The 25,000-nt window shown below is 51.6% G+C and overlaps 1 protein-coding gene across 1 annotated transcript in view; it reads right to left on the reverse strand.

The window, feature by feature from the left end:
• The window catches only part of creb5b (cAMP responsive element binding protein 5b), a gene marked incomplete at its 3' end in the record, with an annotated part of 70,888 nt that overhangs the window by 42,148 nt on the left and 3,740 nt on the right, over positions 1-25,000 (reverse strand). The window contains exons 3-5 of the mRNA XM_080540433.1: positions 22,035-22,156; positions 17,805-17,935; positions 394-517 (exon numbers count right to left, since the gene is read on the reverse strand). Of these exons, the coding sequence (XP_080396559.1) occupies positions 394-517; positions 17,805-17,935; positions 22,035-22,156 (377 nt within the window). The remainder of the gene's footprint in view (positions 1-393; positions 518-17,804; positions 17,936-22,034; positions 22,157-25,000) is intronic.

A 25,000-nucleotide genomic window follows, 5' to 3' on the forward strand; every position in this document is an offset into this window, starting at 1 on the left:
AGAAATGTAAATGTGTGCAGGTGTGTGTGCATGTAAATGGTAAATGGACTGACTTATATAGCTCCTTATTCCAAAGCGCTTTACAACGGCCTCTCATTCACCCATTCACACACACATTCACACACCAATGGCGGCAAGCTACCATGCAAGTCTCCGGCCCGCTCGTTGGGAGCAATTTGGGGTTCAGTGTCTTGCCCGAGGACACTTCGACATGTGGCCAGCCGGGGTTCGAACCGCCGATCTACCGACCTTGTGGTCATTAGACACCGGCTCTACCTCCTGCGCCACAGCCGCCCCATGTGTCTGTGCGTGTGTGTGTGTGTGTGTGTGTGTGTGTGTGCAGGTGTGTGTGCAGGTGTGTGTGCAGGTGTGTGTGCAGGTGTGTGTACTCACGGGCATCAGGACTGAGGAGCCCTGCATGGTCTGGTCTGGCAGGGTGCCGGGCATGGAGGCGGGCAGAGGCTGCCTCTGTCTGTTCCTCAGGTGCAGGAGAGAAGACAGAGAGCCAGGGACAGGCCTGCACACACACACACACACACACACACACACACACACACACACACACAGGAGCAGCGTTAGCTTCTTTGTCTCACCGGGCCTTATTGCATCCGCTAGGTGAACATGCTTTCATCCTGATATACAGAGCATACATTGTTTCAGTATAATATGATGTAGAACCTCATGCCCTATGTCACACACATTCTAGATGTACACACATGTCACTTCACCATTGTTTATACAAGAGTTGCAGAAAGCTCTCTCCTCTCCTCTCCTCTCCTCTCCTCTCCTCTCCTTTCCTCCTCTATCCTCTCCCCTTTCCCCTCCTCTCCTCTCTCTTCTTCTAATCTAAAAATCCTCTCCTCTCCAGTGGTGTAGTCTAGTTTTTTCTAGTGGGTATACTGTGATTTTTCCCTCCCAGCCTCATATCGTTTATTTCGGAACGCCATAAAAAATAAGTCTGCGCTCCCTATCTAACGTTATATATCTAACATGACATGTTATAAGGCTGATCTGTGCAAGAAGTGTTGCATTTTGACATATTTCATGTCGCATCTCCCCCGTTGATGGTACATGACGCTATAGTCAGTCCCAATGGTCCAAAAGTCATGTGCTTCGTAACACAGACGGGGTGAATTTTATGAATGAAAGTGTGAAAGTTCTGTCACAAAACGCTGTTACGTAGGAAATCCTTGGCCTTTCCTAGTGGGTATAAGGTGTAGTCTCCTCCCCTCTCCTCTCCTCCCCACTCCTCTCCTCCCCTCGCCTCTCCTCTCCTCCCCTCGCCTCTCCTCTCCTCCCCTCTCCTCTCCTCTCCCTGGTTTAAAGCTGACCTCCTCTCTCAGTGACAGCTCTGTGCTTGGGTAAAGACACAAGACTCCAGCAAACCTTTGTGACACACGGTGCAGTGTACTCTAACTCAGAGAGTCCATTGTGCCCAACTCTCCCTTTCTCATAACACTTAAGTTGATGGCCCATCTCTTAACCCCCTGTACTCATGACAGACACTGTCTCACTAACAGAGACTGAACAGGACTATGGTATGCAGTGCTATAGTTTGAGCAGAACAGGATGGTGAATTGTCCTTTCAGAACGGTAAGAATATGCTATCAGATACACAGTTGTTTCAATTAGCCTAGTTCACGGTTACAATGATTATACTGTGACAACATCTCCTGCACCACTACACCCCATCCATAACTCTGATCTCCTCCTGCACCACTACACCCCATCCATAACTCTGACCTCCTCCTCCACCACTACACCCCATCCATAACTCTGATCTCCTCCACCACCACTACACCCCATCCAGAACTCTGACCTCCTCCTCCACCACTACACCCCATCCATAACTCTGATCTCCTCCACCACCACTACACCCCATCCAGAACTCTGATCTCCTCCTGCACCACTACACCCCATCCATAACTCTGATCTCCTCCTCCACCACTACACCCCATCCATAACTCTGATCTCCTCCACCACTACACCCCATCCAGAACTCTGATCTCCTCCACCACCACTACACCCCATCCATAACTCTGATCTCCTCCACCACTACACCCCATCCAGAACTCTGATCTCCTCCACCACTACACCCCATCCATAACTCTGATCTCCTCCTCCACCACTACACCCCATCCAGAACTCTGATCTCCTCCACCACCACTACACCCCATCCATAACTCTGATCTCCTCCTGCACCACTACACCCCATCCAGAACTCTGATCTCCTCCACCACCACTACACCCCATCCAGAACTCTGATCTCCTCCTCCACCACTACACCCCATCCATAACTCTGATCTCCTCCTGCACCACTACACCCCATCCAGAACTCTGATCTCCTCCACCACCACTACACCCCATCCAGAACTCTGATCTCCTCCACCACCACTACACCCCATCCAGAACTCTGATCTCCTCCTGCACCACTACACCCCCATCCATAACTCTGATCTCCTCCACCACCACTACACCCCATCCATAACTCTGATCTCCTCCACCACCACTACACCCCATCCAGAACTCTGATCTCCTCCTGCACCACTACACCCCATCCATAACTCTGATCTCCTCCACCACCACTACACCCCATCCATAACTCTGATCTCCTCCTCCACCACTACACCCCATCCAGAACTCTGATCTCCTCCTGCACCACTACACCCCATCCATAACTCTGATCTCCTCCTCCACCACTACACCCCATCCATAACTCTGATCTCCTCCACCACCACTACACCCCATCCATAACTCTGATCTCCTCCTGCACCACTACACCCCATCCATAACTCTGATCTCCTCCACCACCACTACACCCCATCCAGAACTCTGATCTCCTCCTGCACCACTACACCCCATCCATAACTCTGATCTCCTCCACCACTACACCCCATCCATAACTCTGATCTCCTCCACCACTACACCCCATCCAGAACTCTGATCTCCTCCACCACTACACCCCATCCATAACTCTGATCTCCTCCACCACCACTACACCCCATCCAGAACTCTGATCTCCTGCACCACCACTACACCCCATCCATAACTCTGATCTCCTCCACCACCACTACACCCCATCCATAACTCTGATCTCCTCCATCACCACTACACCCCATCCATAACTCTGATCTCCTCCACCACTACACCCCATCCATAACTCTGATCTCCTCCACCACCACTACACCCCATCCAGAACTCTGATCTCCTCCTGCACCACTACACCCCATCCAGAACTCTGATCTCCTCCATCACCACTACACCCTATCCATAACTCTGATCTCCTCCACCACCACTACACCCCATCCAGAACTCTGATCTCCTGCACCACTACACCCCATCCAGAACTCTGATCTCCTCCACCACCACTACACCCCATCCATAACTCTGATCTCCTGCACCACTACACCCCATCCAGAACTCTGATCTCCTCCACCACCACTACACCCCATCCAGAACTCTGATCTCCTCCTCCACCACTACACCCCATCCATAACTCTGATCTCCTGCACCACTACACCCCATCCAGAACTCTGATCTCCTCCACCACCACTACACCCCATCCATAACTCTGATCTCCTGCACCACTACACCCCATCCATAACTCTGACCTCCTCCACCACTACACCCCATCCAGAACTCTGATCTCCTCCACCACCACTACACCCCATCCATAACTCTGATCTCCTGCACCACTACACCCCATCCAGAACTCTGACCTCCTCCACCACTACACCCCATCCAGAACTCTGATCTCCTGCACCACCACTACACCCCATCCATAACTCTGATCTCCTCCTGCACCACTACACCCCATCCAGAACTCTGATCTCCTCCTCCACCACTACACCCCATCCAGAACTCTGATCTCCTCCACCACCACACCCCATCCATAACTCTGATCTCCTCCACCACCACTACACCCCATCCAGAACTCTGATCTCCTCCACCACCACTACACCCCATCCATAACTCTGATCTCCTCCACCACCACTACACCCCATCCAGAACTCTGATCTCCTCCACCACTACACCCCATCCAGAACTCTGAGGTCCTCTAACACAGACCTCCTCATCCAACCCAGCGCCAAACTCCGGACCTTTGGGTACAGAGCCTTCAGTGTGGCAGCCCCCACCCTCTGGAACTCTCTACCCAAGGATATCCGCAATTCTCCAACCCTGGACATATTCAAAGCTGCCCTTAAAACCCACCTGTTCACCGTCGCATTCAACCTGTAGAAGCTGTTTCACTGTTTTGTGTGTTTGTCTCTCTGGCTCTGTTCTGTTTGTCCCATTCCCTTGTAAAGCGACCTTGGGTCTGTGAAAGGCGTTATATCAATTTAAGTTATTATTATTATTATTAACCATGAATTTAAATGAATTTCGAAACCGCCAGGGTCGAAACTTCCACTGGTGAAATCACTAACACTAACGCGCTGTGGGTCATCACATGGATGTCATCCCATGTTAGCATTAGAACCCAGGCCACAGTTGTTGCACTATCCAAAATGTCCTGTTTCTCCCTCCCCGCTCACATCATGACTACCAGGCAGAGATCCACATATCCAGAAACCACTCCATCTGGGCCTAGGGTGACATCATGTATAGAACTGCCACCAAATCCCCCACTTGTAAGAAACACAGACTCACAGCTGCCAGCGCTACCCTGCACCCATTCCCCCTCCATTACAGTAACCTTAGCTCTCCATCTACAATGTTAAGCTTTCACCACAGAACGACACTGTAATAATCGTTATCATCAGGATTCGTGCGACTACTCCTGACGACCGCCCCGGTAAAGATCCATTTCCACGGACGTTTACCAATTACTGCCAGTCTGCAGCAGCTCTGGAGTTAGCCTGCTAGAGCTAAACGGGTGAATGTAATCAATTGGCCCCATCACAGCTGGGATTTAGGTAATAGCGCCAATAGGCCGTGACAGACAGATGAGGGGGTCCCGCTGAGCAAACGGTCCCCCACCTGAACAAATACCTGTGTTTTCCCAGACCTAAATGTGTGCATTTACTACGCTCCAGACATTTAAGATGACTACACACACAGTCTGAGTCAGACCAACACACACACACACACACACACACACACACACACACACACACACACAGGACCATTAACCCTCCTGACTATATGTCATGACTGTCCAACACTCCGATTCATCACAATCACGCTCATTCAACAGCACGTGTGACATGTGCTCTGCGAGGGGAGAGACCAGGCGAACGCAAACATTTCCACACGGGGAAAATAAATGCATGTAAGTACACCGAGGTTAACATCACGCACGTCATCAACATGGCCGCACGGGATTCTCCTTTGACGGGCTCTCTCTCTCTCTCTCTCTCTCTCTCTCTCTCTCTCTCTCTCTCTCTCTCTCTCTCTCTCTCTCTCTCAGACATTTAAATGCTTTCCTGCAGGTAACATGGACGTATAAAGACTGAAAACAACAACCATCAGTCAAATAAATTATTGAAGAAAACTGTGCCAAAATAAAAGCTGTATGATATCAAAGGTTGGTGCGGAGCCATGGGCAAGGAGAGGCTGATGGGAAAGAGACAAGCGTTGGTGCCAAGAGACCTGAACCAAACCTGACCTTCCTTTGAAGAAAACCTGGTCATTGTCTAGTTAGTTTACTGCTGTCTTGGTCTTTCCTGTACACCGATCATTACAGTAGAGCCACAGGCTGTTGTCCTAGGACTGTCCTTGTCACTAGCCTAGAGGTGTGTGTGTGTGTGTGTGTGTGTGTGTGTGTGTGTGTGTGTGTGTGTGTGTGTGTGTGTGTGTGTGTGTGTGTGTGTGTGTGTGTGTGTGTGTGTGTGTGGAAGGTCAGTGCAGCTGGCCCCGGCTCTACAGAGAAGAAAGGCTCCTTTGAAGCCCTACTGCAGGTTCTCCTGTCTGTCTGTCTGTCTGCCTGTCTGTCTGTCTGTCTGTCTGTCTGTATGCCTGTCTCTCTGTCTGTCTGCCTGCCTGCCTGTCTGTCTGTCTGTCTGTCTGCCTGTCTGTCTGTCTGTCTGCCTGTCTCTCTGCCTGTCTGTCTGTCTGTCTGCCTGTCTCTCTGTCTGTCTGCCTGCCTGCCTGCCTGTCTGTCTGTCTGTCTGTCTGCCTGTCTGTCTGTCTGCCTGTCTCTCTGCCTGTCTGTCTGCCTGTCTGTCTGCCTGCCTGCCTGTCTGTCTGTCTGTCTGTCTGTCTGCCTGTCTGTCTGTCTGTCTGTCTGTATGCCTGTCTGTCTGCCTACCTGTCTGTCTGTCTGCCTGTCTGTCTGTCTGTCTGTCTGTATGCCTGTCTCTCTGTCTGTCTGCCTGCCTGCCTGTCTGTCTGTCTGTCTGCCTGTCTGTCTGTCTGCCTGTCTCTCTGCCTGTCTGTCTGCCTGTCTGTCTGTCTGCCTGCCTGTCTGTCTGTCTGTCTCTCTGTCTGTCTGCCTGCCTGTCTGTCTGTCTGTCTGCCTGCCTGCCTGTCTGCCTGCCTGCCTGTCTGTCTGTCTGTCTGCCTGTCTGTCTGTCTGTCTGCCTGCCTGTCTGCCTGTCTGTCTGTCTGTCTGCCTGTCTGTCTGTCTGTCTGTCTGCCTGTCTGTCTGTCTGTCTGTCTGCCTGTCTGTCTACCTGCCTGTCTGTCTACCTGCCAGCCTGCCTGCCTGCCTGCCTGTCTGCCTGCCTGCCTGCCTGCCTGCCTGCCTACCTGCCTGTCTGTCTGTCTTTCTGTCTGTCTGTCTGTCTGTCTGCCTGCCTGCCTGTCTGTCTGCCTGTCTGTCTGTCTGTTTATCTGTCTGTGTGTGTGCGCGTATCTGTGTCTGTGTATCTACAGTATGTGCCTGTGTGTGTGTGTGTGTGTGTGTGTGTGTGTGTGTGTGTGTGCGCGTGTCTGTGTCTGTATAGTATGTGTATCTACATGTACCTGTGTGTGTACTCCTGTATTAGTGTATTAACGTCCAGTGTTGAGTATGTGTGCACGTGTGTGCGTGTGTGTGTGTGTGTGTGTGTGCGTGTGTGTGTGCGTGTGTGCATGTATCTGTGTCTGTGTATCTACAGTATCTATGTGTGCCTGTGTGTGTGTGTGTGTTTGTATATGTATGTGTGTGTGCTCCTGTATTAAGTGTATTAACGTCCAGTGTTGAGTGTGTGTGAATAATGACAGGCTGCGGCTCCACTGGAGGGGATTGATAATAGCCCCCCCCCCACAGCCCCCCCACAGCCCTCCCCCCCAAGCCCCAGCCCCCCAGCCCCCCTGGGGAGAGCAGGTAGACGCTCTCCTCAGTCCTGACCCTGCACTCTCACATTACTGAGTGCCTTGCCGCCACAAACCACAACCCTCCCCCCTCCCCTCCCCTCCACACCCCTCCACCATGACATCACTGCTAGCCCCTCCTATCCTCTCCCTCCTCCTCTCTCTCTCTCTCTCTCTCTCTCTCTTTTTTATCTCTCATCCTCCTTCATTTATTTCAGATCAAACTGAGAAGTAGCCTTTAAAAGCGCTGTGAGGCCTTTCTACTGTAAGTCACTTCTGTTCTGCTGCCCCGCTAGTCTCTACAGCCCAGCCCGAGGCACTCTCTGTTTACCTGCCTTACACTACCAACACCAGAGTCTGTACACACACACACACACACACACACATACACACACACACACGTACTGTACACATTCAAGCCTTACTGTCCCAAGCACACAGTCCCAACTCAAACTCAAGCACTTGAAAACACAAGGGGCTTGGCAGATGTCCAAGAGGAGGGAGGAGAGAGAGAGAGAGAGAGAGTGAGAGAGAGAGAGAGAGAGAGAGAGAGCGAGAGAGAGAGAGAGAGCAAGAGAGAGAGAGAGAGAGAGCGAGAGAGAGAGAGAGAGAGAGAGAGGCGCAGTCCGCCCCACTGACTCATATCCTTCCCTTCTGACATTGCTCCAGCAATGATGTAATGCTCTTGGCTTTTCTCCCTCCCCCAACCCCCTGCCTGCCTGCCTGCCTGCCCCTAACCTCCCCCCCTCCCTTCTCTCCTCTCCTCTCCTCCTTTCTCTCTCTCTCTCTCTCTCTCTCTCTCTCTCTCTCTCTCTCTCTCTCCCTCTCCCCTCTCTCCTACTTCCAATCCAACAGTGCTACAGTGAAGTCACTCGCTAAGCTCTCTCTCTTAGCTGGGGTAGTAGACACAGCAGCCCTCGAAAAAGAAAGAAAAAATCAGGAAAAAAAAAACGTTCGAAGTTCGAACGTAACCAAAACAGCCCGGGGCCGGGCTCCAGACGCTCGGGAGAGAGACTGGCGGTGTAGTCGCCATGGGAACGGAGGTAAACACGGGGAGAAAACAAGGCCCTCAAACAGCTTGCAGCTGCCCGGGCTCTCTGAGTCAACAGTACGCAGGGCCTTGCCCCTGATTTACTGCCTTTAATCACCAGTGGGAGGAGAGTGCCATGGGGTTTTTTGGACCGAGGAAATAATACGGATCTGATCAAATAAATCAGCCCTAATGGCTTACGACACAGGCTGACTTTTATTAGCAGGGAGGGGAGGAGAGGGAGGAGAGGGAGGAGAGGGAGGAGAGGGAATGGCTGGGAGGGTTGCTAGGGATGCTGGGATGCATCCTCATCCTGATCCCTCTCTTCCTCTCCTCTCCTCCCTCCTCCTCTGATCCCTCTCTTCCTCTCCTCCCTCCATCCTCCTCTGATCCCTCTCTTCCTCTCCTCCCTCCATCCTCCTCTGATCCCTCTCTTCCTCTCCTCCCTCCTCCTCTGATCCTCTTCCTCTCCTCCCTCCATCCTCATCCTGATCCCTCTCTTCCTCTCCTCCCTCCTCCTCTGATCCCTCTCTTCCTCTCCTCCCTCCATCCTCCTCTGATCCCTCTCTTCCTCTCCTCCCTCCTCCTCTGATCCCTCTCTTCCTCTCCTCCCTCCATCCTCATCCTGATCCCTCTCTTCCTCTCCTCCCTCCATCCTCCTCTGATCCCTCTGTTCCTCTCCTCCCTCCTCCTCTGATCCTCTCTTCCTCTCGTCCCTCCATCCTCCTCTGATCCCTCTCTTCCTCTCCTCCCTCCTCCTCTGATCCCTCTCTTCCTCTCCTCCCTCCCTCCTCCTCTGATCCCTCTCTTCTGTACTGGCCGTGGCTGTGCTAGGCTGAGCTGTGCTAGGCTGTGCTGAGCTGTGCTGAGCTGGGCTGTGCTGTGCTGGGCTGAGCTGGGCTGTGCTGGGCTGTGCTGGACTGGGCTGTGCTGGGCTGAGCTGTGCTGTGCTGGGCTGGGCTGTGCTGGGCTGAGCTGTACTGTGCTGTGCTGTGCTGTGCTGTGCTGGGCTGTGCTGTGCTGGGCTGTGCTGTGCTGGGCTGTGCTGTGCTGTGCTGGGCTGTGCTGTGCTGTGCTGTGCTGTGCTGGGCTGAGCTGTGCTGGGCTGTGCTGTGCTGGGCTGTGCTGTGCTGTGCTGTGCTGGGCTGGGCTGTGCTGGGCTGGGCCTGCATGTGTGGTGGCCCCAGGGCAGAGATGACAGAGCCCTGCTGGAATGAGAGGGAAGAGAGCCTGGGCGTTCCTCTCCAAACGCACTATTAAACCCACTGCAGTACACAATGAGCTCATCTTAATTCAGGTCAGATGTACATCCTGCATTCTCTCTCTCTCTCTCTCTCTCTCTCTCTCTCTCTCTCTCTCTCTCTCTCTCTCTCTCTCTGTGTTTTCTTCTTCCTCACACTGTTACTCTATCTAAGGTCACCATGGCAGTTCACCCGTTCATCACGTCCCAAGCTCTCAAAAACAGACGGTGCCAAGCGGACAGTGCCAAGACACCACCCCCCCACCCCCCCCTTCCCCCCCCCACCAACCACCCCCCATTCCCCCGGCATGTGGCAGTTCCCTTGCACTCAGCGCGGACCACCCTTCTTATCTGGACTAAATGCAATCTAATCATCAACAATAACAAAGGGAAGTTGGTGTTTAAGCTGCTAAAGGGTCATTAGGTCAGAGTTCGGCCATGGAAACATGAAAAGCCTGACGGGTCTTTACGGCGTGACGACTTCCCCACTCTGACACCGTCACACAATGGGCAGCAAAACAAATAAAGGATAGCATCTTTTCATCTACGGAGAGAGTCGTGAGAGGCAGCATAGAGTCAGAGTGTTCAACACTTTTTCGAGTCGTGGTTTTGTCAGTAGCTACCGTAACTTTGACAAGAAAAGGATTTTAGTCTAAAGATCCGCTCGAAGCGGTGCTTGTCGTCGGTGAATCACTCTCCGAGCGTTTAATAGTCCGCATTGTACAATTCGCTTGACAGGTTTAAACAGACAGTGATCAAATAATTATACATTATACGCAATCTCAGCAGCTCGTAAAAACTGTACAGTGCATAACTCGAGACTTATCGAAAAAGCTGCAGGCCTCCAATGGAGGACGACTCGGGAAAAAAGACAATGAGTAAGTCATAAGACCTATTCTGTGTGAGAAGACAGAACAAGCCCAGAGGAACTACGACATCACAGTACCCTAGCCCTGGTGTGACATCACAGTACCCTAGCCCTGGTGTGACATCACAGTACCCTAGCCCTGGTGTGACATCACAGTACCCTAGCCCTGGTGTGACATCACAGTACCCTAGCCCTGGTGTGACATCACAGTACCCTAGCCCTGGTGTGACATCACAGTACCCTAGCCCTGGTGTGACATCACAGTACCCTAGCCCTGGTGTGACATCACAGTACCCTAGCCCTGGTGTGACATCACAGTACCCTAGCCCTGGTGTGACATCACAGTACCCTAGCCCTGGTGTGACATCACAGTACCCTAGCCCTGGTGTGACATCACAGTACCCTAGCCCTGGTGTGACATCACAGTACCCTAGCCCTGGTGTGACATCACAGTACCCTAGCCCTGGTGTGACATCACAGTACCCTAGCCCTGGTGTGACATCACAGTACCCTAGCCCTGGTGTGACATCACAGTACCCTAGCCCTGGTGTGACATCACAGTACCCTAGCCCTGGTGTGACATCACAGTACCCTAGCCCTGGTGTGAACAGTACCCTAGCCCTGGTGTGACATCACAGTACCCTAGCCCTGGTGTGACATCACAGTACCCTAGCCCTGGTGTGACATCACAGTACCCTAGCCCTGGTGTGACATCACAGTACCCTAGCCCTGGTGTGACATCACAGTACCCTAGCCCTGGTGTGACATCACAGTACCCTAGCCCTGGTGTGACATCACAGTACCCTAGCCCTGGTGTGACATCACAGTACCCTAGCCCTGCTGTGACGCCGGTGTGAACAGAACAAGCCATTCTATTTCAGGAGGTGAACCTCCCTTATATAAACCACAAGATGCTGATCAGCTCAGAGGTGTGAAAACCAACATACATCTTCTGAAATGAGACCAAAAGCCCAGTGCCTTCCCCCGGTGCTCCTCTGCTTGTCAGAGCCCAGTGCCTTCCCCCGGTGCTCCTCTGCTTGTCAGAGCCCAGTGCCTTCCCCCGGTGCTCCTCTGCTTGTCAGACATTCGTGACAACAATGTTTCATTCTGCAAAGTCGCATACCCATAACCGACACATTTTGCCTTCGTTTAAGCAGGGGGCACTTTAAGTCCAACGGTACTGATTCTTTAAGAACCGAAGGGTGATGGACAGCTGATTCGCACGTATGCAAAAAGCGTCCATCTATCGTATGTTCAGGGACGAAAGGCTGGAAAGCAGCCCAGTTTGTGTAACACTCCAAGAGGGATAAACAGTGTGACGCTATGCATGTGGTATCTGTTGGTCCTCCAGCCACACCGCCCCCAGCCTCCCCATGTTGGACTTCATATCGTTACACTTCAGGCAGAGAGCCAGACAGGGCGGAGCCATCCGATTACGTCCAACTTTAAATGTATCACCGTTTTCATTCAAATAACGATTCATCCAATGGAAGTGTCCTGAGCTGAACTCTCTCTCGTGCATCAAAACCTCCTCACACACTCCTCCACCAACACACTTCACACTCCCCCCCCAAATAATTGACCTCATCAAAAGACCAAGTCTGCATTACAAACACAATAAATAAAAAAACGCTGTTCATACGTTGAATAATAATGTCAGAAATATGGAAGAAGGTGGGGGCGTGCTGGGGCGTGCTGGGGCGTGCTGGGGCGTGCTGGGGCGTGCTGGGGCGCCTAGGTGGCGTAGCGGACTAAACGTTGACCACGTAACCACAGAGTTCCCGGTTTGATTCCGGCCCGTGGACATGTCCTGCATGTCATCCCTTCTCTCTCTCTGACATGTCCTGCATGTCATCCCTTCTCTCTCTCTCTCACACATCCCTTCCTGTCATATCTCTACTGTCTCTATTACAATAACAAGAAGAATATGAGTGGGACTGCCCCACTTAAAAAACATTACTTCATAAATAAATATGGAATAACGCTACACAACATCAGTCATAGAACAAATATGAGTTATTCTGCTCTTCTCTGAGGTGAGGTGAAGTGATATCTCACATGCTATTTTGCAAGGTGTCTGAGTCTAGGAAGGAGTTGTGCAAGTAGATGGAACAGCAGGTTACGAGCCGTCTCATAAACAACTAAACTACTTTGGTATCAAGATGACTGCGGGCGGAGATGTGTCTCATGCCAACGTACCGCCTTGCAACTCTCATCACTTCTGGGAAATGTTTCACAATCATTTTTTTATTACAACAAATACTTTGAGGCAGATTAATCAAAAACACTGTTATCATTATTCTACGTTTGCCTGTGGGTCAATAATAATTACCTGACTTTCATAGTCAATTGAACGTGTTGAGAGATACAATTGGCCCCCTTAATGTGATGGCGAAACTCAGCAGCATCGTTTTGATCATTTGTGGGGAGTACTGTGTGATGGTGTACTAGCAATGGTTTACGGTGAATTACAACATTGACTTCAAATGGAGGAGGAAGCACTGTGGTTCTTGGATAAGGAAAAACGGCACTGTGAAGATTCTTATGTATAATAGATAGGGCCGTTAACCACTGAACCTTACACCGCATCTGAAATCAGACCTGACTTGAAACCCCGTTGTTTTTACATTCCTTGTACTGTGTGATGGAGATTCTTATGTTTCATTCATGGACCTCATCAAGAGGTTTGGATATTGTTGCCGTTGCTTTTCTGCCCTCCATCCACCAACCAACCCCCTCTGTTGAGAGTCAAAAGGTTGAGGTCTCCAGCACAATGTTGTATCTCACTTGGTTGACTCGCTATGTCTAACAGATTTAGCCCTGACATAACTCAGGACCAGATGTTTAGAATTCAAAAGGCAGAGAGAGCATTCAAATCCGTTGGACACCCCCTTCCCTTTGTATGATAATGATAGCCATGACATTAAGATCTGCTGGCTTTTTTTCTCTTCTCGAAGGCCTGGTTTTAACACTGGTTTGTGTCAGTGCAATTCCCTGAGGGCCTTGTTCAGGGACTCTGTCAGTGCAGAGAGAGAGGGGGGGGGAGATAGAGAGATGGGGGGGGAGATAGAGAGAGAGGGAGAGAAAGAGAGAGAGAGAGAGAGAGGGGGAGAGGGGGAGAGAGGGGGAGAGAGAGAGGGGGAGAGAGAGAGAGAAAGAGAGGGGGGGGAGATAGAGAGAGAGAGAGAGGGGGGGAGATAGAGAGAGAGAGAGAGAGGGGGGGGGGAGATAGAGAGAGAGAGAGAGAGGGAGGGGGGGAGATAGAGAGAGAGAGAGAGAGAGAGAGGGAGGGGGGGAGATAGAGAGAGAGAGAGAGAGAGAGAGAGAGACAGAGAGAGAGAGGGGTCTTCAGGTTTCACAGCTGCAGGCCCCAGCTCAACCCTAAAGTAAATGGCCTCTAGAAAAGCCAATCTTAATTGATTCCAAGCCTCAAAGCTCTTTAGTAAACATCGTGGAGCAATGAAAATGACTTGTTATCCTAATTCATTGGACGCTCTCTACGCCTCGCGTTCGGCAGGGGCCGAGAAACCCCTGAAAACAGATGGGATTTGGGTTCAACTCATTTTGGTGATTTTTCTTCCTTCATTCAGTAAGATTTGTGCTCTAACAAAGGGGTGTGTCAGGGCCAAAAGCTTTACAACAACAACAACAACAACAACAACAACAACAACAACAACAACATGGACTATTACATCCCTTCAGGATGAGAGAACCGACTGAACTCTGTCTGGCCGAAGTCGTCGTCATGGAAAAGAGAATGTCGTCTCCACAACCTGCCTGGTCAAAATTAATGCCCTGCTGGCATGCCCTCTCTCCCTTCTTCTCCTTGCTTTCGTGTCTGTCTTCATTATAGAAAAAAATACTTTAAAAAATATATATATATTATGTCGAACCAAATGGGAGAAATCTTGTGGCATGTGCAGAAGGCGACAAGGCAGCCACATACAAACATACAGCAGAACAACAAGGAAGGGTTTCAGCAGCACTGACTGTCAGGATCAAGGTTGACCTCCGGTGCCTTGTTGTTTATGATGAACACACTCCCACCTGAGTTTCACCCCTAGCAGAACCACCGCGGCTGTTCGAGCTTGCTGCCTGTGTGGAGGAGCAGCTCGGGGGGACAGGAAGTTCCTGTGGAGAGACCCCCGTGCGTGGAGCCGCTAGTTGGCACCAAATGGTTTCCTGTGGAAGCGATGTTTCTCTGCAGAGGGGTTTCCTCAAACCATTTTTCCTGCTGATGTGAACATTTCCAGCGCTCTCCTCTCCTCTCTCTCTCAGGGGAATGCGCTCATCCAAACAGCCTTCCTACTCATGTGATTTCCATCGTCCTTTGCTGTAAACAATTGGCTCTTGATCGGTCAGGGGGAACACTCTCTGTCTCTCTCTGACAGTTGGCAGCTAGCTGGCTAGGTCAGTTGGTGGCTAGCTGGCTAGGTCAGTTGGTGGCTAGCTGGCTAGGTCCGTGGAGAAGCACGAAGCAGGCAGAAGGCAGAAGTTCTGCTTCTCTCTATGTTAAATCCTGGGGTCAACGAGGGACCCCCCCTCTTTCAGCACATCTCTGAGATCCAGTACTCCCCCCACATGGCAACAGGTTTGGATTCCCCTGACTACCACAATGTCCTGGCATATTATGCCAATTAACCATCCAAAAGACTCAGCCCAGTGTCATGCTGATAAATTTAGCGGTGGCATAATTATGTCATCGCCGAGGTTCACCTCTAACTGTGACCACATGCCATAATACAGCAGATTTCTCTCCTCAAACTGTTTCACATGGATGAATCAGTAAGCGTCGGTTGGCTGTGGCTCCCCATCTGCCGCTGTAGACTGAAGACCCATCTCTGTCCCTCCTGAGACATCTACTACCCCCCCTGTACTGTTTCCCCACTGTGTCATAAAAAAGAATAACAAACTTTTCTTTTCGCACGACGACTGCCAATGGCCCCAGGCCTGAGCATAGAATACCTTTTCCTGCTATGACTGGTGGATATATGATTCACTTACATACAAATGTATTTGTTGTAAGTCGCTTTGGATAAAGAAGATATAAAGACATCTGCTAAATGCCAAAAATGTAAATGTAATGTAAATGCTGTGAGCGGGGGAGGCTGTGAGCCCCTGGGTGCTCTGGCTCAGTGGGGAGTCTGTCTTTAATGACAGGTAAACTCAGGTGAAGCTGGTCTCTCTTACTGGCAGTGATTGCTGCTCCTCTAAGGGGATGAAATTCCATCCCTCCCCAGGACAAAGAGCCTGTCAGGGTGTCAGTCAGGCTTAGTGATGGGCCTCCCATCCAATATTCACAAGCTCTTCCAGCTATAAATCTACAGGGGACTGAACTCAACACAGCATTGACTTAAAACAGAGCTGTTTCAACACCATACTAACTCTAGCTTAATACTAGTTTTACACCAACCAACATCTGGCTCAACACGGAACAGTAAGTACATAATGCGGCCAGCGCTCTCAAATAGAAAAACATAAATGATGGTTTAATGCACCATCAGCATATAGCATAGTCACAGGGATTATGCTGGTTATGCATTAAACCATCATTTATTTTCTATTTGAGAGCGCTGGCCATATTGACTAATTGGATCAACCCTGGGCTCTACAACATCCAGTGACACATCTGAACTGGACTTTATTTACAACGGAGCACGTCTTTTCATTCCTGTCAGCCTAATAGTTAGAAAGTACCACCGCTCATCCTTGATCAGACTTAGCTGAGGTGCTGCAGCTGAAGAGTATCAAATAGAGTGCAAAAAACCCAGCATCCGCACACTCAACTCTGTGCAAGAAACGTAGTTTATTATGTGTGTGTGTGTGTGTGTGTGTGTGTGTGTGTGTGTGTGTGTGTGTGTGTGTGTGTGTGTGCGTGCGTGCTGCATGCGTGCGTGTGTGTTGTTCAGAAGATGACTGGGTTTCATAAGAGACAGGTCAACGGGGTTGAAGGCAACATTTGCGCAATGAAGGAAGGCGTTACCCCCAAACAGACGATATCCCCACCGGGGGACCTGGGGGTTGATGATATCATGCTGTGTCACACCCATGACGACCACGGGTTCCCATGACGACCCCGGGTTCCAGAGCACAGAGATGAACCAACAATAACAACCACGCATTTAAACACTCAAATCCACTCAGTCATTTTTCACCGGACACCGACACAGAGCTTTTAAAGAAAAGCCATTTAGCTAACACATTTATCCAAAGCGTCTTCCAAGCGACTTCCATTAGCTTTCACCAACTGACCTAGCCAGCTAGCCACCGACTGACCTAGCCAGCTAGCCACCAACTGACCTAGCCAGCTAGCCACCGACTGACAGCGAGTGCATAAATGTTTCAATATATACAGTCCTGGCGGGAATCGAACCCCGCAACCTAAGCGTTGTTAGCTCTGTGCTCTACCGAACGAGCCACAGAGGAGCAGGATTATGAACTCATGGTGACAGGAAACCTCTTCCTCCAGGGCTTCAGTCCTCGTTTGCAATGACTATCCCACCAGCCAACAACACACCACAGGGGGGCTTTGATCCTCCTCTCCTCAGGTGAAAGGGACTATTTTATTTTAGAGCATGAAACACTAAACCGCTGTAAAAGCAGTCATGGCACTCGTCAACAAGGGGCATCAGCGATGACCTCATCTGCTCCCCTGAGACTCTCTTGACATGCTCTGCTGTGGTACAATATGACTGAACAGCAAACATGGAATTGTCCGGTCCCCCCCCACCCCCCCCCCCACACACACACACACACATACTGCTCCAAAAATGTAACCGAATACTGATATGAACTCAGAGACGACGGTGGGGGTGGTGACAGTCGTCACGGAGACAATGGGAGCAGGCCCTGCCTATGGCCCTGCCTCGTCATACATACATACATACATACATACGCTCATATGACTGTTCTAGAACACATGATCACTCATATCACTGTTCCAGAACACATGATCACTCATATCACTGACCGTTCTAGAACACATGATCACTCATATCACTGTTCCAGAACACATGATCACTCATATCTCTGTACCAGAACACAACAGCAACAATACAAGTGGTTCTATTCACCAGGACAACAAGACAGCGGTCGTACATGGCCGTATATAGAGATACCATCTATACGTCACCCCAGGGAGAACCGCCACTATACTACTACAATAGAACACACACACACACACACACACACACACACACACACACACACACACACACACACACCATACACCACAACAGCGCATTTAGTAGAATGTGTGTTGCTGCTGGTGTTGTGTTAGTACTTGATGTCTAGTGTTATAGTATAGTCATGTTATTTTTCTACGCACGGGATATTAGGTATTTTCAAGAGTATACCTATGTATGTATGTGTGTGTTTTAGAGCTATGTTGGCCGTCTGTGTGGACCCAGGCAGCATGAAGCAGCACTCACCCTATCTGTCTGTTGGTGGAGGGCGCCTGGGTGATGACTGAGCTGGACTGGGGCGAGGGGAGGGCCTGCTGGATCACTATGCTGCTGTCGTGGTTGCCCATCCGTGCGTGGGATTGCTGGTGCTGGATGTTCTGAAGGGAGGGGGGGGGGGGGGGAGGGGGGGGAGAGAGGAAGACCTGATGAGCCTGGATGAGGAACTGCCAACTGTGGTGAGGGAGGGGAATCTAAACATGAGGTCAATAATTTCATACAGCAACAACACAAAACCTGGCTGGTCTCACCACCCACATGTTTGGGTTTGATCAACGATTCAGTGGAGCAGTGGTGCGGTTCTACTGGCCTGGAAGTGAACGCAGCATCACCTTCGTCTGAATGTCAGCCGGTCTGTTCTGCATTCTGTCGAGCTTCCTGACTGACAGTCTGAATATGTAATGAAGACAACAGACTTGGCGGGCTTTTCCTCGGTGGTGGGAGGAGAGGGAGGGGGAGGGGGAGGGGGGGGGGAGAGGGAGGCGGGGGGAGAGGGAGGGGGAGGTGGGGGGAGAGGGAGGGGGAGGTGAGGAGGAGAGGGAGGGGGAGGTGGGGGGAGAGGGAGGGGGAGGTGGGGGGAGAGGGAGGGGAAGCGTGATTTGTCCAGCAGGACAGCGTGTTCATATGGTCCATGAGCACGGCCACTTGTATTTTATATCACTGGTTAAGTAAACATCCATCCCCCACTGCAGCCACGTGTCGGAGCTCAACCTACAAGCACGGGCAGGTAGAGGTGGTTTGCGTAAGTCACTTCAGAAAAGGAGCTGACAGCAGAGTAGGCTACACTTACAGTGTGATATACTCATACTGTACACATAACAGACTGTGTACAGTGTGATATACTCATACTGTACACATAACAGACTGTGTACAGTGTGATATGCACCTGATTCATGTTTTATTTCGAGAGTCACACATTTTCTAACTACCGTAAAACACTCAAATGGACCTTTTCCGCGACGACAAATAATACAACAAACATCATTCTGCGTACAGCAAGCTTCTGCACTCCCTCTCCGCTGGGAGAGAAGCATGTGTATACTATGTGTTCTACTATGCATACTATGTGTTCTACAGAGGTACTGTCCTCTCCCCTGGTTCTACCAGTGTTCTATAGAACCTCTCACCTCTCCCCTGGTTCTACCAGTGTTTTATAGAACCTCTCCCCTGGTTCTACCAGTGTTTTATAGAACCTCTCCCCTGGTTCTACCAGTGTTTTATAGAACCTCTCCCCTGGTTCTACCAGTGTTCTATAGAACCTCTCCCCTGGTTCTACCAGTGTTTTATAGAACCTCTCCCCTGGTTCTACCAGTGTTCTATAGAACCTCTCCCCTGGTTCTACCAGTGTTTTATAGAACCTCTCCCCTGGTTCTACCAGTGTTCTATAGAACCTCTCCCCTGGTTCTACCAGTGTTTTATAGAACCTCTCCCCTGGTTCTACCAGTGTTTTATAGAACCTCTCCCCTGGTTCTACCAGTGTTCTATAGAACCTCTCCCCTGGTTCTATCAGTGTTCTATAGAACCTCTCCCCTGGTTCTACCAGTGTTCTATAGAACCTCTCCCCTGGTTCTATCAGTGTTTTATAGAACCTCTCCCCTGGTTCTATCAGTGTTTTATAGAACCTCTCCCCTGGTTCTATCAGTGTTTTATAGAACCTCTCACCTGGTTCTACCAGTGTTTTATAGAACCTCTCCCCTGGTTCTACCAGTGTTTTATAGAACCTCTCCCCTGGTTCTACCAGTGTTTTATAGAACCTCTCCCCTGGTTCTACCAGTGTTTTATAGAACCTCTCCCCTGGTTCTATCAGTGTTCTATAGAACCTCTCCCCTGGTTCTATCAGTGTTTTATAGAACCTCTCCCCTGGTTCTATCAGTGTTTTATAGAACCTCTCACCTGGTTCTACCAGTGTTTTATAGAACCTCTCCCCTGGTTCTACCAGTGTTTTATAGAACCTCTCCCCTGGTTCTACCAGTGTTTTATAGAACCTCTCCCCTGGTTCTACCAGTGTTCTATAGAACCTCTCCCCTGGTTCTACCAGTGTTTTATAGAACCTCTCCCCTGGTTCTATCAGTGTTCTATAGAACCTCTCCCCTGGTTCTACCAGTGTTTTATAGAACATCTCCCCTGGTTCTCCCCCTCCAGACTCTTTGACTGACATGGAGGATTGTTCCTGTGAACTCCCAAACCTCAGCTCCTTATCTCTCCCCCCCCCCGGCTCTGTCTCTCTCAGTCCTGCCTCGACTCCTTTCCTGCTGACTGAGCACAAACACACACACACACACACACACACACACACACACACACACAGCTCCCCGACCGTAAACCACAGAGGCGGTGGTTAGGCGAGACGTGGCTGACCTGAGCACAGACAGGCTCAGGAGCCAAACCCACCCAGACGTCAGCCGGGACACCGCGTGTGTAGGCGCACCTCTCCCAGACGCTAGATAAGCACTTCTCGCCTTGTGGGCGAGTGGTCAAACTACTCAACTACGCACGTTACCCCAGGTGAAAGAGCCCCCGCCCCCGCCGAGAGAGATCCGTCCGTTATCGTCAACAACAACCTTCCACGTCAGAGGACCGCGTCGAGACGGTGGGGGCCACACGAGGGGCAGATGGTCCTGGCAGTAAGCCCCTGTCTGTCACACACACTGTCTGTCTGTCACACACACTGTCTGTCTGTCACACACTGTCTGTCTGTCTGTCTGTCTGTCTGATCTAATCTCTGAACCAGGGAAACGTGACTCCGTGTCTCTGCGTGTCCCTGACAGACGACTGGGGGACGTGTTTGAAGTACAGGTGGGGGAACCTGATCTCAGCTAGCCTCCCTCCTCACCTGTGGCAGGTCACCCTCACACCCTCACACCTCCCCACCCCTAGTCTAGCGCTTGTCTTAACCAGCTGAGCCATGATAGCGGGACAGGGTTGTGAGGGGGGGGAGAGGGAGGGCTAGAAGGGTAAGGGGGGGAGAGGGAGGGCTAGGAGGGTGAGGGGGGGGGGAGGGAGGGCTAGAAGGGTGAGGGGGGGAGAGGGAGGGCTAGGAGGGTGAGGGGGGGAGAGGGAGGGCTAGGAGGGTGAGGGGGGGAGAGGGAGGGCTAGAAGGGTGAGGGGGGGGAGGGAGGGCTAGAAGGGTGAGGGGGGGGGAGAGGGAGGGCTAGAAGGGTGAGGGGGGGAGAGGGAGGGCTAGAAGGGTGGGGGGGGGGGAGGGAGGGCTAGAAGGGTGAGGGGGGGGGAGGGAGGGCTAGAAGGGTGAGGGAGGGAGAGGGAGGGGTAGGAGGGTGAGGGGGAGGGGAGGGGGGGCTAGAAGGGTGAGGGGGGAGAGGGAGGGGTAGGAGGGTGAGGGGGGGGGGAGGGAGGGCTAGGAGGGTGAGGGGGGGGAGAGGGAGGGGTAGGAGGGGGAGGGGGGGGAGGGGGGGCTAGGAGGGTGAGGGGGGGGAGAGGGAGGGGTAGAAGGGTGAGGGGGGGAGAGGGAGGGGTAGGAGGGTGAGGGGGGGGAGAGGGAGGGGTAGGAGGGTGAGGGGGGGGAGAGGGAGGGGTAGGAGGGTGAGGGGGGGGAGAGGGAGGGGTAGGAGGGTGGGAGGGGGGGAGAGGGAGGGGTAGGAGGGTGAGGGGGGGGAGAGGGAGGGGTAGGAGGGTGAGGGGGGGAGAGGGAGGGGTAGGAGGGTGAGGGAGGGAGAGGGAGGGCTAGGAGGGTGAGGAGGGGGAGAGGGAGAAGGGAGAGGGGTCTAGCGCTGGGTCTGGGTCTGAGAGGAGGCCTGGTGTGTATTGTTGGCGATGCAAGGGAAGTGTGTGTACTGAGCCGTTAAAAAAGATCTCTCGTGGTGTGTGTGTGTGTGTGTGTGTGTGTGTGTGTGTGTGTGTGCGTGTGTGTGTGTGTGCGTGCGTGCGTGTGTGCGTCTGTCTGTGTCTGTGTCTGTGTGTGTGTGTGTGTGTGTGTGTGTGTGTGTGTGTGTGTGTGCGTGCGTGTGTGCGTCTGTCTGTGTCTGTGTCTGTGTCTGTCTGTGTGTGTGTGTGTGTGTGTGTGTGTGTGTGTGTTTGTGTGAGTACATGCTAGTGTGTGGTGTCCGGGGGAAGGGATGATGACAGCGCTAGATAAGGAGGGACTACCCAGAGAGCACACCTGCCCCCCCCACCCCCCTGCCTGCCCCCCCGCCCTGCCTGCAGCTGTGGATGACACGGGGGCTCTCCTCCGCTCTACTCTACCTGTTTGTTGTCCTCCTCCTCCTGCGCCTTGCGGAACTCCTGCTCGATGGAGCAGTCCAGCTCGCTGAACAGCCCCACCTCCTCACAGTTCTTCAGGAAGCGCGTGGGTGTGGGCGTCTGGTCTGGAACACACAGGAGACAAGACAGGTACTTCACAACATGTTTGAGAGAGACAACAAACTGTTTTTCGTTTTTTTATCTATTGTCTGTACTGTATCACTGATAAAGACAAATCCATCCAAATAAGTGGGTTCTAATAATAATCAATAATAATAGATTTAAGGTGGCGTAGCGGGTTATGCGTCGACCGTGTAGCCGCAGGGTTCGATTCCGGCCGCGGACATGTCCTGCATGTCATCCCTTCTCTCTCTCTCTCTCACCCATCCTTCCTGTCAAAATCTCTACTGTCTCTATTACAATAAAAAGAAAAATATGAGTGGGACTGTCCCACCTAGAAAAAATTACTTTAAAAAATTAAATAAAAGAGCCTTTCTCAGACTCAAGGACACTTTACAAACAAACCAAAAAAAGAACAAAGAACAAAAATACAAAAAGATAAAGCCATAGTCGAAAACAAAAAATGAGAGCTGAAGCAACTACAGGGAACAGCGTTACTCAGCACCCACGCCAACGCTAATGCGAAACATTTCACCACGCTAACGGACATTGTTAAGGGTTAGCGAAGCAACTCTCTCTTTTGATAGCTGACATAGATACCCTTCGCTAGCAACATTTCAGTTAACAAACTTCAGATTGATTGATTGAAAACCTTTATTGTCCCCAATGGGGACATTTTGTTGTCAAACAGCTCAGTTAGGGCAGAAAACATTCAATACAGAAAACAGAAAACATTCAATAAAATACATAAAACAGTGCAGGCTCAATAAGTAAAAAGTTCCAAAAGTTCCAGCTCCAGGTCTCCCCCACCCTGCAGGGCCTGGTTGTAGAGTCGGAGTGCAGCTGGAACAAAGGACTGTCCAAATCTTTTTGTACTTTGACGGGGGAGAACAAATCTGTGGCTGAACTTGCTCCTCATCCCCGCCAGCTCGCAGTACATCGGGTGGGAGGGATTGGCCAGCATGGCCGCCAGTTTTTTCCCCATCCTCTGTTCTGCCACCACCTCTAGGCTGTCCAGCCCGGTCCCCACCACAGAGCTGGCCTTCTTCACCAGTTTGTTTAGCTTCGCAGCATCCCTGGCACAGATGTTTCCACCCCAGCAGGCCACGGCGAAGAACAGAACGCTGGCAACCACCGACTGATAAAACATTTGCAGCAGCTTGTTGCAGACACCGAAAGACCTCAGCCTTCTCAGGAAAAACAGTCTGCTCTGCCCTTTCCTGAGAAGAGCCTCGGTGTTGTCAGTCCAGTCCAGTTTGTTATTAATTTGTACTCCCAGGTACCTGTAGGAGTCCACCCTCTCAACTTCCACCCCCTTGATGGTGATGGGGGCTGGGGTCCTTCTCTTCCTCCTAAAATCCACCACCAACTCCTTTGTTTTGCTGGTGTTAAGCAAAAGGTAGTTGGTGTCGCACCACTGCACAAAGCTCTCCACCAGGGCCCTGTACTCCTCATCCCTGTCGTCTGTGATGTAACCGACGATAGAGGAGTCATCCGAAAACTTCTGCAGGTGGCACTGGTCGGAGCTAAACTGGAAGTCGGAGGTATAGAGGGTGAAGAGAAAGGGTGACAGAACAGTTCCCTGGGGGGCACCGGTGTTGCACACCACCACCTCAGACTGACAGCCCTGCAGTCTCACATACTGACGCCTGTCTGTGAGGTAGTTGTGGATCCAAGCCGTCAGGGAGTCCTCCACACACATCACTGCTAGTTTGTCAGCCAGCAGTGATGGCTTGATAGTGTTAAATGCACTGGAGAAGTCGAAGAACATGGTCCTCACCATGCTCTGTGGCCTCTCCAGGTGTGTGTAGGCCCTGTGCAGCATGTAAATGATGGCATCCTCCACCCCCATGCTCTCCTGGTATGCAAACTGCCGGGGGTCCAGGAAGTCCTTCACCTGGGGCTTAAGGTGTTGCAGCACTAGCCTCTCCAGGATCTTCATGACCTGTGGTGTCAGGGCGACAGGTCTGTAGTCGTTTGGGGTGCTGGGCCGTCCCTTCTTTGGCACTGGGACGATGCAAGAGGTCTTCCAGAGCTGTGGCACCCTCCTCAGTCTTAGAGATAGACTGAAGAGATGTTGGAATGTGTCCGCCAGCTCTCCAGCACACACCTTCAGAACCCTGGGGTTGATGTTGTCTGGACCTCTGGACTTGTTCACATTCACCCTGGAGAGCTTCCATTTTCACCTGCTCCGATGTTATAAAGCTGTGAGTACCGGTGTCTCCAGGTGTGAAGCATGCTCCCTCGCTCCTGGTGTTGGTAAGGGGAGGCAATTGCTGCTGGGGTGTGAGGGGGTCAGGGGGAGTGGGGGCTACTGTTGCCAGGGGTGCGGTACATTGGAGAGGGGAGGAGAGGGTCGGGGGCTGTGGGGGGTGACAGGGGGATGGTTGGTCAAACCTGTTAAAGAAGCAGTTCAGGTCATCCGCCTGCTCTCGGGTCCCCTCCACCACAGTATGTGGCTGCTTGTGGCCCGTGATCTTCTTGAAACCCTTCCACACCTCCTTGGAGCTGTGGGCCACTAGCCCGCCCTCCAATTTCCTCCTGTATTCCTCTTTGGCTGCTCTCAGCTCCTTCTTCACCTCCTTCTGAGTGGCCCTGGATCCCACCTAGCGCTCCAGATCCCACCTAGTGTTCCAGATCCCACCTAGTGTTCCAGATCCCACCTAGTGTTCCAGATCCCACCTAGTGTTCCAGATCCCACCTAGTGTTCCAGATCCCACCTAGTGTTCCAGATCCCACCTAGTGTTCCAGATCCCACCTAGTGTTCCAGATCCCACCTAGTGTTCCAGATCCCACCTGGTGTTCCAGATCCCACCTAGCGCTTCAGATCCCACCTAGTGTTCCAGATC

This window comes from Nansenia antarctica, assembly GCF_963989245.1.
Source record: "Nansenia antarctica genome assembly, chromosome: 10".
Classification (NCBI taxonomy): Eukaryota; Metazoa; Chordata; class Actinopteri; order Argentiniformes; family Microstomatidae; genus Nansenia; species Nansenia antarctica.